Source organism: Oncorhynchus kisutch, linkage group LG29, assembly GCF_002021735.2.
Source record: "Oncorhynchus kisutch isolate 150728-3 linkage group LG29, Okis_V2, whole genome shotgun sequence".
NCBI lineage: Eukaryota > Metazoa > Chordata > Actinopteri > Salmoniformes > Salmonidae > Oncorhynchus > Oncorhynchus kisutch.
The window spans coordinates 14,887,830-14,906,033 of record NC_034202.2 but is presented as its reverse complement, the minus strand read 5'-3'; the positions used below and the strand labels follow the sequence as shown (position 1 = coordinate 14,906,033).

Here is an 18,204-nt window from a genome sequence, read left to right as displayed (position 1 = left end):
CATAGACTGACCAGGGAAATCCAGGTGGCAGCTATGATCCCTTAATGATGCCACTTGTTAAATCCACTTCAATCAGTGTAGATGTGGGGAGGAGACAGATAAAGAAGGATTTTTAAGCCTTGAGAGAATTGAGACATGGATTGTGTGTGTGTGACATTCAGAGGGTGAATGGGCAAGACAAAAGATTTAAGTGCCTTTGAATTGTATGGTAGTAGGTGCCAGAAGCACAGATTGGTGTCAAGAATTGCATCGCTGCTGGGTTTTACACACTCCACAGTTTCCCATGTATTTCAAAAATGGTCCACCATCTAAAGGACATCCGGCCAACTTGACAGAACTGTGGGAAACATTGGAATCAACATGGGCCAGCATCCCTGTGGAATGCTTTCAACAACCTGTAGAGTCCATGCCTTGACAAATTGAGGTGGTTCTGAGGGCAAAAGTAACTCAATATTTGGAACGTGTTCCTAATGTTTTGTATACTCAGTGTTTATGTTGCTAGATATAAAGTGTTATGTTGTGTTTGCTATTTAGTTGTAAACATGTATGCGAGTGTTATAGCTACTACGGATTACTTGCTTTGTTTGTTGCTACCATGCATTGATTTGTTTAATTTCAATATAAGACATCTGTCACGTCTACTCCCGCTCCCTCTCTCTTTCGTTTGACGTCGCAGGTGTACTGACCACTGGTCCTGGCAATCATCATTACGCACACCTGGCACCACCGTTACATGCACCTGCGCCTCATTATGAGGCACACCTGGACTCCATCACTTCAATAATTACCTCCCCTATATCTGTCACTCCCTTAGTTTAATTCCCCAGGCAGTATTGGTTATGTGTTTCATGTCCAGGCGCTACTCTTGGTTTGTTTTGGTCCATGTTTCTTGTACTATTAATAAACTCACCACCTGCTTTCCAACTCCCAACGTCCTCGTTACAACGTTGGTTCACTACTAAGCTGTCACTAGCTATAACTATATGCATCCTTGATGTTGTGTTATATTTCTGATTAGCTAGCCAGCTACTTCACGTCACACTAGACACTAGTGTTCTGAATAGACATGATCATTGTAAGAATTGTAAACCCATTGTGAAAGTCTATGGAGTTTGTATTGTGAATTATTCGGATGAAATGTGTCCATATATTGGTATTTTAGTGCCACCTATCAGTTGTTACTGTGGATGCTACATCAGTCTATGGCTGAGCTTAGTTGAGCAGTGTCATTTGGTGAAAATTGTTTGTTGTAGCTTATGTCACTCTGGTTGTTGGAGCTATCTATTGTATGGTGAACTTGGGCTTCTACAAGGTTTGTTTGTAAGTAAATCGGGCTTTGATAATAGCCTGTGCTTACCCAGCCACCGACCTTACCGTTACTGGACAAACATAACTGCTAGACAAAGTCTATTTCATTTTGCACACCAGCACAGCCATGGGAACTGCATATGGAGATACAGCACACAAAATATAATTAATAATGCTAAGTAATTGCATAGGACCATATGAACTAAAATGTATCTTGCAAAACACAGCTTTAATGACAATAATGAGGTCTAATTGTCTGATTGTAATAGCTGTACTATCTAACCTGAGGGAGGGTAGTCAATCCTCCTCTATTACATCCTTTCATCAGCTTCACCTCTTCATCACTCATTATGATCACTCACTTACTCCCCCTTACCCTCTTTAAATGCTCAATTTAACCAAAAGGATGAAAAAGTATAAACTGGCCTGGGATCAGTGCTTGTAAATATGTATGTGAGTGTTTTTAGCTACTATGAGTGTCAAGCCAAGTTAAAACCACTCTGCCTCAGGGCTGAGCCTCAGGCCTCTCTGTCCTCTCTGTCCTCTCTGTCTGGGGTCCTTCTCTCTCCTCTCTTCCCCTCTCCACTTCTCTCGTATCAACTCTTCTCGCCCACTCACACTGTACCTTCCTCCCCTCCCCTCTCCTCCCCAACTCACAACCCTCCTCTCCTCTCTTATCAACTCCTCTTCACTCCCCTCTTCTCCTCTCCTCCTCATCCCACTTATATCTTCATCTCCTCTCTTATCCTCTTCGCTCCCCTCTTCTATCCTCCCGATCTTACTCACATCTTCCTCTCCTCTCTATCCCACTCATCCCTTTGTTCTCCTCCCCACTCTTCTCTTCCTCTTGTGGAATAATCTTCCAAATTCTCTTCAATGGGATATTTTGGTGCCTCTAGGGCAATTCAGACTGCTGATTTAGGACCTTATTACTGTTTTGTATTTCTGTTTTGCATTCATTTATTTGTATTTGATGTACATGTTTTTGTAATTAGAGGGCTCATCTGTAAAAGAGACATTGGTCTCAGCATGACTCCCTGTCAAAATAAACAAAAACATGATTTAAAAAAAAAAAGTATTCTCCATTCCCCTCTGGTCTATGCCAGTGTCTGAACACCAACAAGGGAATATATCATAATTGAAGCAAGATCAGAGCTGGAGGGCCCACCGCAGATAAGACATTTCATACTGCAATAAAATAAAGTAGTGCGACTGATAACACAGCTGATGTTACGACTTAGGATAGGTGCGTGTGTAGGGGAGGGTGCACACAGAAGACCACATCAACAGCCTCCCTCCCTCCAACACTCCCCCATATTAATCTCCATTCCTTCCCGGCTTCAGTATCCAGCTTGATTTATTTGTTTAGTGACTTTCCGGAATGGCCATTATTTACACCATAAATCCCATCCAGACTCCTTGTAACACCAAGCTGGCACAATATCTTGTAGCTTACAAAGCAAAGGAACAGTTACCACTGGTTAAGAGCAACACTGGCTCCCTACAGCAGTGGAGTGTGATACAATTATTCTAGGTGATTATATGGTGTTGGTACTACACCACTGCTCCACATAGCCAGTCCTACCCTCTCACCCCTGTCTGGGGTGGCTCAATCAGAGATAGAGCCATTACTGCTCTCCAGAGCTGCCCCCAGACTTTGAACTTATGGTACTTAGAGCATCCATCCAAAACGGTGGAACAATGACCCAGTAAAAATGGTACTGTATCACTGAAGTTGTACTCATTTTCACCTTTGGCCAAGTTAGACTATTAACCTCCACGGAGCCTTAGCAACAGAAAAAGGAGAACCACAACAGATATTCAAAATGTAAAAACATTTTTTTGTAAAAGACTGTGATACCTGATTTAGGAAGCACAGTTAATGAGCAATATTGGACAATTCATTGGTACAACAAAATTCTTCTTTTTTTATTTGAAAGTCGCTTTGTTTGCTTTGCTCTCCTTTGTAGGATTGTGACGGCCAATTCCTGCCAATTGGAGCAATAAGGAATGCACCCCATACGCATCCACAAAACGGACACACACAAGCATGCACAGGAACAAAACATGTCTTTCCTTCGTCCATCCCATCCCATCTACACACACCCACACACCCACACCCAGCCGGCCGAGAACTCACCCAGTGAGGACGACCACAAAGTCCATTACGTTCCAGCCGTTGCGGAGGTACGAGCCTTTGTGGAATGCAAAGCCCAAGGCGATGATCTTAATGCCGCCCTCGAAACAGAATATTCCAATAAAGTAGGGCTCTGTGTCATCCTGCAGAGAGAGAGAGAGGGAATAAGGGAGATAACTTTTTGTTAGAGGTAAGAAAGAGGTTAATGAAGCACGGCAGAAGAGAGAGGGAGAAGAGATTGAAAGAGAAGAAAGGGGGATGGTTTCCTTCACTTTTCTATCCAGCATCCAGAGAATGGGTCAAGGAATAGAACCCTCTCTTGGTGGATGAAAAGGGGGGGATGAAACAGCCTACACAAGAAGATCAACAGTAATCTTGGACATAATTTTTTATCAGCGTGATTTACGCATTCATCATAAGACATGATATTTTACGTAAGATAATAGCTTACATTTTACTCTTAACAACTATTACTAATTGATAGCAAATAAGTATGATTAAAATGAATAAATACATTATAATTTGATGAGGCTATTTGGTCTCCAAAAGGCATCTAACGAAACATTAAAAACATGAACAAACCATTTTAATGGTATGAAGATCTTTAAAGTAACTACCCAGTGTTTCCAGATTTATAACCTATAACCTATAATTACTTACACGATATGAGTGAAATAGTTTTCCTTCCAAAAAACTTGAATTAAGTAACATAAAAAGCTAATTTTCTGTATTGAAATGGTGTGGGCGTACCCCATCAACAGAATAGTGTGAATAGAATACTGGTCATTAAAAATATTCATGCAAGTAAGCCGCTGATTGGCCAGCTCATCCTCCTCATGCAGGAGACGTCATGTTCTATGAGGAAAGAGCAAGCATTTTTTAATTGATCTGTTTGAGATACAAGTTTGAGCTGTTTTTTCAATTTATGCTTTGGCCACAAATACGAGTAAGGACGAGTCAACAACATTATTTGTATATGAGTTAACAGAATATGAACTTTTAAAAGTACGATTTTCACTGGCAAAAAAAAACGATTTGCAGCTAGGATGACTCTTGCTCTTGTTCAAAGCAGTGCTGGATCAGGCACATATGACTTGACACTTTTTCATTCCCTTCCATTAATAACATGTCAGTGGAGGCCTGAGGCGCTGCTACACACACAGGCACTAGCAGAGGATATCTCACGACTTATACAAACCTCCCTCCCTCTCTCTCTTTCTTTCCCTTTCTCTTTTTCCACAGCTCCACGACCCCAACTACCAACCCAGGATTCCCAACGCAAATATTCACGAGTTTGACAGGCTTGAGAACAGCGTTAAAGGGCATGTGACCTTTTCACTAGCTCTAAGGTAAGACCTAACAACAATGAACAACAAGTAAAATAATATACCTGTTTGATTTGACACTGTAACAGGAAATGGTGTTTTAAAATAACTGGTTTGTTGTTCAGCCAGAGAAGCGTGTCTGGGCTTCCTACTGTCTATCAATACCACAGAGTACTGATGCTCTCAAAGCTTTCATGTAAGGGAAGACACTAATGACAAGTGTTGAGACTGACATCTTGGCATCTCTGTCTGTTATAAAAAAAAGATAGCAGACAAAACAATGCCATTACATGATGGCTGGAGGGGTCCATCCATAAATGCATGATGTTTTACAGTAGACTGTGTTAACATCTATAATGTATAGATGTAAAATATTCATGAATAATGAACACTCCATCTACAGTACATGGCTCTGAAGGGGCAGAGGGGAAATCACATGGGACCACAAGGGTAAAGCTCCGCTATGGATCTGAAGAACAACGCCTGTTGACGATGTTCTATTGTCAGGATCTCCACTTAACTGACACACCACAGTCTATTCATCACTATATTCATCCTGGACCATAAATACCTGATTGTTTTTGTAATTACAAGGATGCTTGTATGCTCCTACTTTGAGAGGAAGCGGGTGGAAGGAGGGGAGATGTTATCTAAATTGTTCTCTCTATACTAACACTAATCACTTTCTCAGGTGTCGAGTAACTTTTTTTTTTTGAAATTACGATGTTGCATCACAATTATGGAGATAACAGGATAACAGGTGGCTGCACTTGAGGGTCATTAACCTTATTTCGGCAAGCTGTTGTGGCAGTGCCTTTCATGCATTTTCCTCCACTCTAAAGCAGACTGCCAGGAGTCACAACATCTTCAACACCACATCTCTGTGTGCAAAATGCTGAAAGATATCATGTTATTTTAGAGAAGCAGTGTCACAATCCTCCCATGGCAGCCTCTCCCGGCTTCAATCCTTCGCAGCTTAAAGGGAGAACAGCAATGGTTAAACGACTCGACTCGACTGGCTGAGTTCAAACAGGGGTTTAGGCTATATGTGTGTGAGCAGGCAGGGGAACTGAGGTCCTGGGGAGGGAAAGGGGGGATCAAAGCCACTCAGTGTGAGGCTCGGCTGACTTACAGAATGAGAGCGGAGAGGAGAAGGAGACACACATCGCCATGATCCAAGGCACTAATGAGGAGGGGTGCTGCTCTCCCATGGACTGGAGGTGTGGGTAGCCCATCTGCCTGGCTGTGTGTCTGGTACTCAGGGCCCTCTGACTGGGAGGAGGAGGTTAGGGATGACTGGGCTCCCTCATCACTGAGCTCTACTCGTGGAAGACTATAAATGAGCAACGGCTCTGAGCGAATTCTCTGTTTCGCTCTGTCTGACTAACTCTTTCCCTCTTGAAAATCACCTAAATAACAAAGTAACATTCTACACTTTTACAGCAAACAAACAGAAGGCAATACTGTATAAGTATATTAATCGGAGAACTAAGTAAAGGCAGAGAAAGTGTGAAAGGAATAGGTTAAATTCCAAATGGCACCCTTTTCCCTATTTAGTGCATTACTTTTGACCACTGCAATAGGGTGCCATTTGGGAAGTAGCCCTAGTTCTCACCCAAAGGGAGGAGTGTTGAGACTCTTACCAGGCGTTCTGACATAGGTGTCTTGTCGCTGGCTGGTAGGTGCTGCTCCAGGGCCAGTACGATGCAGTTGGCGATGATGGTGGCCAGGATTAAGTACTCAAACGGAGTGTGAAGGTTAAGGAACACAAGCCATGATAGAGCATTTCATGCACAATAAGAAACACTTAACTCCAACTTGTAAGTATCTTAGTCTTAGCCCATGGTGGTAAAACATATATATATTATTGAAGAATAATTTAGATTGAAAAAAGACATGCACATACCCAGACTGTGTAAAAGGCTGGTGAGAATTTAGGGTTTAGGCAGAATGAGCGTGGATTAATTGTGCCACTGCCACCACCTGCCATCACCCAGCTAAGGTGCCACAGAGAATGAGATATTCAGCTTTTAGGAAGTTACTGGCTGATTGAATTAATTTAACCAATTAATGACATTGTCTGAACAGGAGTCCAATAGACAGAAATGTTTCTGAATGCTGTGTGACTTAGACATGGTTGGAAATTCAAGATGGTAGGCTAATCCCACAGCTATACTTGGTTTACAACATCTTTCCAGTTGGATGACCATTTCAATACGTTTTTTATGGTTTATTCATTCTACAATCCATTTTCGTGTCATTCCCCGCTGGTGAGGCCTTTTCCACAAAGGCCTCACCAGCGGCCAGTCGTGGACGAATGGGGAGGTTTTACTGACCCCATCGAACAATCATTTTAGAATCGTTTGCTCAGGGGTGCCAGAAGGCTGAACACCTCACATTGTCCCTCGCAAAAGCCCAAGAAACGCATTGCACTGCCAATACCTCGCCTATGAGTGGACAAATAGGGAAAAGTCAGGGGGGAATCTGCCCTTTAGTTGAGCGAATTTGTTTTACCACAAGGATGTATTGTGGTTTTGCCCTCTTCACTCATTTCATTCCTTTATTCATTGCCTTAGCGTTTATTTAAACTTATTGAGGGCACAGATACATTGACAACCATTGTTATTAGATTGCATTTCGGAGAGTGCTGTTCTCACTGACGCCTACACAACAGATCCAGCTGTCTGTTTGCGTTTGTCATGCGCCCTCCGGCTCTCTCCAGCCCTCGCGATTTGTGGTTGAGGGTGATGTGGCGGGGTGCGCGTGGGCAAGTTCAGGACCATGGAGAGGGCCCGAGCAGCTCCGAATCAACACGAGGCGTTTTACAACCTCAGAGCCATCGGTCTCCTTTCCAACTCTCTGAGCACTCACCTTACCATGGAAACGGACACATCTGAACAGCAACAGTTGAAGCGACACTGCTATAACACACAAATAGGCAATGTGCTAACGAGACTAATATAGAAATAAAAGAGAGAGAAGGGGGAATTAGAAACGAACTCCAGCAAGCAAGCGCAGAAAGAACGAAACATCTACAAATTGTAGATTTGTAGATGTTAGACACGGAAAACTAAATATAGCGAGTATGATTGTTGACACGTTGGCAATTGCTGATCACAAGCAAACCTTTTTGGAGGCGACAAGCCGTCGTGCACAATTCGTGAATGTTTAGCCTATATGGTACCTAAAGACATCTTTCCATTAAGTCTTTGAACTGTATCCAAACACTATCATTAGATGAAAAGCCTTTATCGTGACCAACTAGTAGGAACACTACGCGACAGGTGGACGAGGGGTTACACAAGGTTAATGAGCTAATAATCTCCACCAGAATAGGCATCAGCCTACTTCCAATGGAATAATCGACTTTTTGAGTTCACTGACAGGTGCACTTTGAAATGGTGACAAAGGCCATTTATTTTTGGGGGGGATCATTTTCAGTCAAATCTTTAAATACAAGGCATGCTCTAGTCCCTTTGTCATGTTTCTGAATAAAAAATCTACCCGTGTGATTGTCAAATAAGGACAGATATGTTATACAAACATCAATGCAATGTGATGACAGCTGTTTTACCTATGGGGGGTTTGGAAAGGATATGGCCATTCGGTTATTCGCTTAGCATATTTCCTAATGAGATTGTCCTCTCGAAAGATGAACAAGGATCGGTTGACAGTGAAGCAGTTCTGTTTGACTGGGTTAGGGTTGTATATGGCCATTGTCCTGGCTCTCTGAGCCATCGACTGCTTGTACATCCTTTGGCCGCCTGGAGGACCACCTGGTCGGGCGCCCCCTCTGCCTGCGCCCGGCGCACCTCTGCATCCTCCTCCAGCTCCATAGCGGGTGGGTAGATCTTCTGCGAAGCGAGCCATTCTGGAAACCCACAGATCCAACAATGAAAATCCAAACTGTTGTCAGTGGAAATGGAGGGGAGAACCATCACAACAAACACACTTAGCCAAACCACAGCTTTGCATTTGTGTATATGGTGGGTTGGGTTTTGAGAAAATAAATATATTTTCTTTGGGTAAATCCTTTCCTTTTTGTCCTTTCCATTCACTCAATACTCAAAGAAATTCGACAATTAAAAAACAAAGTTTGGATTCAAGCGCAATGTGTGCACGAAGCACATCAAGCTATCGAATAAAAAAATATCCAATTAATTCCAATTATCTGATTAATTCCACATCTTACATCCATATCTGCCGGCAGCGCGTAAATAGATCATGCAGCCACGACGGGAAAAATATCAAAATGAAACACACGCGCGTCTTTTTTCAGTATTGGCAACATTTTATCAATGTTGAATCAAACACCAGTTGAAGGACCCGCAGAAAATGTAGTGTTTGTCTCCAAAATGAAAATACAGAAAATCGTTCTGTTTCGTCTGCCAGTGTAAATGATCGATTCAAATAACAAAACAATAAACCAATACGGGATTGTGTCCTCCCGATTCCCACCTGATAGCTCGCTGTGTAAAATGTAACAAATTCAGTAGGCACTGGTCCCTAACGATCAGCGCATGTGCCCAAAATGAGCCTATCGGCAACTCGACCTGCTCAGGAGCGCTTCTCGGATTGAGCTGGATGGATACGAGTGACAGATAAAATACATATTCTAATAAATATTTAGCAAGGACGCACCAAGCAAAGCCGTATTGTAATGTATTCGATTAAACATGACATTAAACACGTATAATACGAGGTGATAAGAGGTGGTAAGGCTAAACGCGCTAAACTACTAAAGTCATATATATGTTTGTTCCATTATTGGGTTATGTAGATGGCAGTGTTGGGGAAGCTAACGTTACCTTGAAAACATAGCACAAAGCTACCAATTACTTAACACTGGAAGTTAAACTGCACCCAAGCTATCCTTCACTACATCCAACGTACTTCGTGAAAAATGTTCATATGTAAATCTAAAATGGCATACACTACAAATTGAAAGAATAGATTACTCTGGGGTCATACATTAACATGATGTGTAATTTAACCTATCAAACACAAAACGGTGTTTCAAGTGAGAATTAGGCAGGCACGTCTGATACCGAAAAATAACTACCACCAAACTACATCAAAATGTAGTTATATTAGTTGAACTAGATGTAGTTCAAAACTCCTAACACTGGTAGATGGGAGAGAATACTGTTATAGAGCTTGTACTAAAAATACTCCACATTCTATAGGCAGCTGTTCATCAAATCACATTATCTATATAATGGATATCTACATTATGGATACTTCGGTATCCAATGGATTTGATTGAAATCATGAGGAGGCATGAGTCTGTGGTTAACCAAGATCACATGCTTTGAGATCATTTTTTTAAGCAAACGAATGCAATGTATTTGAATTTATTCTGGTTAAAAAAATATCTATGTAAAATATATGAAACTATACAAGAGGGCATGCACCTCTGATAGGCTACAGCACAAATAGTGTCAAAGAGGCTCTGTGTCAATTATGGTAAATGCAGAGTCGTCTGATGCTCACGTCAGAGCAGAGAGCATCTATATATATATATATATATATTCACTATTTATCACTGACTCACATCAAACTGAATTATGAGCCTCCCCCACCAGCCGGCTAATGAATATATTCCCTGGGAAGTCATCCTGTGTTTCCCAACTAGGGACTGTGGGTGGGATGGCAGTGGCCTGGAGGGTCTTTCTGTGCAGCCATGGTCGGTCTGTCCCCCTGAGCAAAAGACTGTTTGAGCTGCTTGGATGCCCCCTGGTTAAGGAGATTTTGTATTGGGAGACGTCTCTCTGAGTGGCTTTGCAGTGACTGTGTGCAGGCTTGGTATCACCCTGATTTACCATCCTCAAAGACCTCTGGAATTCAGGTTTTCATAGCTTATAAATATTTTGTGTTTAATTGGCCTGTTATAAGATAACTATAAGGTTAATAATTTGGTGGGTGCTTATACTTGTCCTATTTCTCACATGTACAAGTGTGTATTAATACGCATATTTGAATTAGAAATATGTTTTTTGCATATCTCCCTCTCCGTTAGACGCCCTTGGAGATTGTGGTCATGGCCAGGGTCTGACTTTATCAACAGTGACCCTGGAGAAATTAGGGTTACAGAGCCTTCTGAAAGTATTCAGACCCCTTGACTTTTTCCACAGGTTTGCAAATTACTTAAAAATAAAAAAGATAAATGTCACATTTTCATAAGTATTCAGACCCTTTACTCAGTACTTTGTTGATGCACATTTGGCAGAGATTACAGCCTCAAGGCTTCTTGGTTTCTCCCAATCTCTGCAGATCCTCTAAAGCTCTATCAGGTAGGATGGGGAGTGTCGCTGCAGATCTATTTTCAGGACTCCCAGAGATGTTTGAACAGGTTCAAGTCCGGGCTCTGGCTGGGCCATTCAAGGACATTCAGAGACTTGTCCCGAAGTCACTCTTGAGTTGTCTTGGCTGTGAGCTTAGGGTCGCTTGGCATTCAGGCCAAAGAGTTCAATCTTGGTTTCATCAGACCAGAGCGGCCAGTTTAGGAAGAGTCTTGGTGGTTCCAAACTTCTTCCATTTAAGAATGATGGAGGTGTTCTTGGGGACCTTCAATGCTGCAGACAGTTTTTGGTACCCTTCACAAGATCTGTGCCTCGACACAATCCTGTCTCGGAGCTCTACGGACAATTCCTTCAACCTCATGGCTTGGTTTTTGCTCTGGCATGCACTGTCAACTGTGGGACCTTATATAGATAGGTGTGTGCCTTTCCAAATCGTGTCCAATTAATGTATTTTACCACAGGTGTACACCAATCAAGTTGTAGAAACATCTCAAGGATGATCAATGGAAACAAGATGCACCTGAGCTCAATTTCAAGTCTCATACCAAAGGGCCTGAATAAATAAGGTATTTCAGTTTTTTATTTTTAATACATTTACAAACATTTCTAAAAACCAGTTTTTGCTTTGCCATGGGGTATTTGTGTGTAGCTTGATGAGGAAAAAAATATTTAATACATTTTTAGAATAAGGCTGGAATGTATCAAAATGTGGAAAGGGGGATACTTTCGGAACGTACTGTAATTGCCTTGCTCAAGGGCACAGACATAATTCGTCACCTTGTGGGCTCTTAAATTCAAACGAGCGACCTTTCGGGTTAAGGGGCCAACACTAACTGCTAGGCTACCTGCCGCCTGGATATGGCATGAGCTCAATGTTGCAATGAATCAAATAGAACAGACGCTCTTAGATTGATGGAAAGAAACGTCTAAATATGAATAGCATTGGCAAAATGCCAGTGGGTAATAGTGTGTAATAACTCCCGCTCTGTGTATGAGTTGTAGCTCTCTGTACATCAGGAGTTGAGTGAGGTTCTGATTCCTCTGGTGGTTGTATTTATGTATTGCAACAGCGAAAATGGAATGAGTAACCTTTTCCATGATATTAAAAACAACACATCCCGCGCACGGTGATTTGTCGTTGTTGCTCTTGACAAAATGTTGATATAGAGGCTACCTTCCTCAGGTCAGACCGAGCCTAAGTCTGAGGTGACCAATACTATCAACGTGACCTCTTAGACTTGGACCATGGCGTGCAATTGAGGGCTGCGTGCGTACGAATGATGCTATGCATGCCACAACTCCCTCCTGAAGCTGCTCTCTCGTCAAGTTGCAGGACGGCATCATACTGTTGAGTCGGGCCTATCGTTCATCTGCTGCACTCTCCATGACGGGTCGGTGTCGATGCTGTCCGTTTCTTTAGAGTTCCCGCTTATCACTGCCAGTCCTCGACAAATGCTTTCGGGAGACAAGCTAAAGTCAACATCCTCCACGTGCCGAATGTGGCAAGGTGCATGGCTTGTGGGGTTCACAAAGTCAAAGAAAGCATAATGTCACCTTATGGTTTTATGCAAATATAACATTATCATATCTCTTATAGCATAGCTAACTCTAAAATGACAAAGTATATGATTTTGTTCCTCTCTTTCATTAGATAGGGCCTGCAGATATTTGTTGCATCATCTTGTCTTGTTGCCATTTTGTTCTGGGCCTGTACTATTCCTAGTTTGAGTCAGTCCCAAGCAAACTCGCCTGAGACCTGCTCATAAAAGGCAACGCTCATCCACTATGCCCACTTGTCTACCACATTCAATTGGATCTATTGCTAGCCTAGTATTGGTCAACTGAGTGGTTCATTGAGAATGCACACAATGTAATAGCTCAATAGCCTACCACTTCCCATCAGAGAAGAGAAACCCACATTTTATTCAATGATAAATCATAGAAGGAACCGCAAACAGAGTTGGAAAAAAAGTGAATTATTGTGTGACACAAAAGCAAGTGGAGGAGAGCCGTGTTAAGGTGTGAGGAAGGCAGCCAGAAAAGGAGGCAGCACTATAAAACAAGTCACATCATTGATGCAACTTCAAGGGAATCTTTGCAACTCAAGAATCCTGATCACCTACCATAAACCACAGTGGATCGCCTCTCCGCCCATATGAAGAAGTTCCCCTAACCCTCCTGTCCATGAATGCTCCCTCACTAACCGTAGTGTCTGTATCTAAGGCAACAAATATGAAATGGCTATCAAAGCAAGCCAGCTAACTATTGCACATTTTCACTTCTACTGTTTACAGGGGCTTCTCTACGTGGCACAAGGACTGGGGGCACCAAAAGGTTTTGCCCCCACGGAAAGCGGAAAGGCTGTTTCCTGTTCTGCTAATTAAGAGCTTTGTTATCAGCCCAAACGACTTCAGTTTAGATGGAGAAAATGATCCTCTGATTCAATTACCAACTCTGCCTTCTCTCCCTCTTTCTCGGTAATCAGGAAGGGAGCAATCATCGTCTCGTTTCAAGGACCTAAAAGGCCTGCTGGTGCACAATCAGAGTCACTTCCTGACATGTTGGTGGGTTTCTTCTGGGGGAAATGTTTAGTTCAAGCATCAGAGCCTTTCTAAGCCAGCTAACAAGGCCTATCTCCGAATCTCTGAATACAGGGATATCGGAGAGATAAACAACTGAGTTCCATGGGATCAACCATTCTAATGTGCATTTTTCAGCTCTCAATGTTGCACCACCACCACCTGTCAGTAAAAAAAAACTGAAGGGTTGCATTCATTATGGGAAAGTGGAGTGTGGGAGGTGTCAGCCATAGTTATGCCACTACACAGCCGCTGAAATATCTCAGCAGCTTGGCCCAGAGCCTGTCAGTCAAACTACCCTGCTGCTCGGTTCATGGAGGGCACGCTGGGTTTGAAGTTGCTTTAGCTAAGCGCTGGTGGTAGGTGAGATAAGGAGTGGGAAAGAAACTATTTCTCTCTGGACTCAATAAATCGCCGTAGAAGAACAATAATAAACCAGAATGGGGTTATGGGGGTTTCATTCAAATACAGCAATGACATTCACATCAATCATTCAGGAAACTGTCTACTTCCTCTGATACGGGTAGGAAATCAGTGAAAGCTGAGATCTGAAACGAAATGCCGAAGTAAGGAGATTCATAGGGAAATGGATGATGTTAAGGCATAAAAAAATGCATAAACATAAATGTTTACTCAGTCTTCAGCTATAATAGTCCAGAGGCGTTGGAAGAGCAGCACATGGCAATGCACCCATATATTAGGGCATGATTCCAACACCTCCAGCTAAACTAACTCATCCCAAGCTTAAAGAGAGGTTAATAGAGTACCACAGTATGAGTCATAACTTCCCATAAAACCTAGCGGTCAAACAGGGAAATGGTTCCAATCACTGTTCCACCAGTTCATTTTTTCACATTGGGGGATTTGAAGAAACAGTTAAAATAAGGGCTGTGTTTCGTGTAGACTTACCCCGGCGTGACTTTTTGATAGCCGTGTAAATCTCTCTCCGACAAAGTGACTTTTAGCAATATATTTGCCTGTATTTACCCTTAATTGCAGATGGTCTATTCCAGAAGACTGAAGCCAAGGCAGCACACTGGTCCCACACCTGCCCCGGGTGAGTAGTATTGTTTGGTACTGTATGTGCCTTTAGGTTCCTATCCATATGTAGGCTATTGTACTAGCCTGAGTGGTGGTCTTTGATGTGTAGTACTTTGTTTCTTAGTTTATCATGTGTCAACTTTGAATTCAATCGAAGCCAAAGATTGTCAACTTCTTGCACTTTGAGAGTAAGCATCCCAAGTCTCCAGTGGTCCCAGTACCGGTTGATGTGCAGGCCTAAGTGACCACACAAACTCAGATGGACCTACAGCTGAGGTAAGAATCTTCCATCATTCACACACAGTAGACAGTGTAAACCACCATGCTGTCAACAAAATGCTGTTCTCAATTCTTAAATTGTATTATGTTTGGCTCAATCTGTGGAAACACTGTCATCGTCTGTAATGTGATTCACCACATCGATTTGAATGCCGCAGCTAAGACAGAATGACGTTGAGGGAAACATGCTGAGAACCCGAGTATGACTGGCCATGGGCCGGATATGTGTGACAACGAAGCACACCAGCACTCCATTTTATGATTATTCAATGGCCAACCATCCCTCTAACTACCGCTTATTCTACTCTATGCCTTTTATGCCCCATGGTCCCTCAACTTTGGACTCTGGAGCAGTGGAAACGCATTCTATGGAGTGATGAATCACGCTTCACCATCTGGCAGTCCGAAGGACGAATCTGGGTTTGGCGGATGCCAGGAGAACGCTACCTGCTCGAATGCATAGTGCCAACTGTAAAGTTTTTCCATGGTTTGAGCTAGGCCCCTTAGTTCCACTGAAGGGAAATCTTAATGCTGCAGTATATAATGACATTCTAGACAAAGGCCCTTTCCTGTTTCAGCATGACAATGCCTCCGTGCACAAAGTGAGATGCATAAAGAATTGTTTGTCAAGATCGTGTGGAAGAACTTGACTAGCCTGCACAGAGCCCAACCTCAACCCCATCGAACACCTTTGGGATGGAACGCCGACTGCAAGTCAGGCCTAATCGCCCAACATCAGTGCCCGACTTCACTAATGCTCGTGGCTGAATGGAAGCAAGTCCCCGCAACAATGTTCCAACATCTAGTGGAAAGCCTTCCCAGAAGAGTGGAGGCTGTTATAGCAGCAAAGAGGGAACTCCATATTAATTCCATATTAATGCCCATGATTTTGGAATTACATTTTTGACAAGCAGTGTCCACATACTTTTGGTCATGTAGTGCAGTTACAGAAATGATGAAGGATGAAATATGGTCCCCCACTGGCTGAAGGAGAAGAGGATCTTGTAAAAACAAAAGTTTTATTTTGATTTATTTCACCTTTATTTAACCAGGTAGGCTAGTTGAGAACAAGTTCTCATTTACAACTGCGACCTGGCCAAGATAAAGCAAAGCAGTGCGACAGAAACAACAACACAGTGTTACATGGAATAAACAAGCATACAGTCAACACAACAGAAAAAAAGAAAGTCTATACACAGTGTGTGCAAATGGCATGAGGAGGTATGGCAATAAATAGGCCATAGTAGCAAAGTAATTACAATTTAGAATATTAACACTGGAGTGATAGATGAGCAGATGATGGTGTGTAAGTATTTTGCACTGAGCAGCAAAGTAAATAAAAACAATATGGGGATGAGGTAGGTAGATTGGGTGGGCTATTTACAGATGGACTATGTACAGCTGCAGCGATCGGTTAGCTGCTCAAATAGCTGATGTTTAAAGTTATTGAGGGAAATTCTCCAGCTTCAGCGATTTTTGCAATTCGTTCCAATCACTGGCAGCAGAGAACTGGAAGGAAAGGCGGCCAAAGGAGGTGTTGGCTTTGGGGATGACCAGTGAGATATACCTGCTGGAGTGCGTGCTATGGGTGTGTGTTTTGTTATTGTGACCAGTGAGCTGAGATAAGGAGGAGCTTTACTTAGCATAGACTTGTAGATGACCTGGAGCCAGTGGGTCTGGCGACGAATATGTAGCGAGGGCCAGCAGACTAGAGCATACAGGTCACAGTGGTGGGTGGTATAAGGCGGTTTGGTAACAAAATGGATGGCACTGTGATAGACTGCATCCAATTTGTTGAGTAGAGTATTGGAAGCTATTTTGTAGATGACTTCGCCGAAGTCGAGGATCGGTAGGATAGTCAGTTTTACTAGGGTAAGTTTGGCGGCGTGAGTGAAGGAGGCTTTGTTGCGAAATACACAGCCGATTCTAGATTTGATTTTGGATTGGAGATGTGTGATGTGAGTCTGGAAGAAGAGTTTACAGTCTAGCCAGACACCTAGGTATTTGTAGTTGTCCACGTATTCTAGGACAGAACCGTCCAGAGTAGTGATGCTAGTCGGGTGGGCGGGTATGGGCAGTGAACAGTTGAAAAGCATGCATTTGGTATTGCTAGTGTTTAAGAGCAGTTGGAGACCACGTAAGGAGTGTTTTATGGCATTGAATCTCATTTGGAGGTTAGTTAACAGTGTCCAAAGAAGGGCCAGATGTATACACAATGGTGTCGTCTGCGTAGAGGTGGATCAGGGAATCACCCGCAGCAGAAGCAACATCGTTGATATATACAGAGAAAAGAGTCGGCCCGAGAATTGAACCCTGTGGTACCCCCATAGACTGCCAGAGGTCCGGACAACAGGCCCTCCGATTTTACACACTGAATGAGGGTATGTTGCTAATAATCATCTATAGTCTAGTGGTCATGGCACCTTGTACATATCTGACTTCTACTAGGATAGTATTCTGTACGAGACAAGACCAAATGCATAAGACAACAAATATTAGTTAAATAAAATAAGGAACAATATATAAAAAAACAATATATTTTGTTTTGTATCAAGGTAGCTAGTAGCTAGCTGACAGCAAAGGTGTGCTAGTGATGACGTGCAGGAGCTTGCAAGGATTTGTAGTCTTGCATGATGTCCACTTTGACGCTAATTTGCATTTTCAAATCAGAGATTAATTGAGCCAAATATATTGATAAAAGTCACCTTTTCCAAAAGATGTACACGGTTATCGAAACGTCACACTAGGGAAATCCTACAGACCTTGTTTGAAGAAGTTCTAAAATCCCCTATGGTAAAAATGAATGGTGAATAAAATGACCACTAGGTTTTATGACATCCACTGTGGGGCACTATTGCCAGAGGACATAAGGAACCACTGAAATTCTTATGAAAACTCACCAAATACAAAACACCTATTTTACATAAGCCCATCGCTCCTCTGGGAGCATAGGCCGTTACAAATTGGTCATCCCCAGCGCATTCCATCCCGGTTTCCCTTGTATCTGCCTCAAGCTCCCGCCTCCAGGTGTTTCTCGGGCGCCCCCTTTTCCCTTGTGCATTCCAGGATAGTGTTAGCCTGGTGATGTTGGAGGGGGGCTTTTGGAGGATGTGGCTGATCTATCCCCATCTTCTCCTCCAGATCCCCTCATCCACTGGAACCCATCTGGTGCGCTCCCTCATTTTGCTCTGTAAATAAAACCTGCCAGCCATATCCATTAGTAGTACATTTAT

At 42.7% G+C, this 18,204-nt stretch overlaps 1 protein-coding gene across 1 annotated transcript in view; it reads right to left on the bottom strand.

Moving 5' to 3' along the window:
• LOC109873574 (voltage-dependent N-type calcium channel subunit alpha-1B-like) overlaps positions 1-6,514 on the bottom strand; it is a 232,508-nt gene extending 225,994 nt beyond the window's left edge. Inside the window, exons 1-2 of the mRNA XM_031809441.1 lie at positions 6,414-6,514; positions 3,449-3,588 (exon numbers count right to left, since the gene is read on the bottom strand). Of these exons, the coding sequence (XP_031665301.1) occupies positions 3,449-3,588; positions 6,414-6,428 (155 nt within the window). The 5' untranslated portion in view covers positions 6,429-6,514. The remainder of the gene's footprint in view (positions 1-3,448; positions 3,589-6,413) is intronic.
• Positions 6,515-18,204: the final 11,690 nt, after the last annotated feature.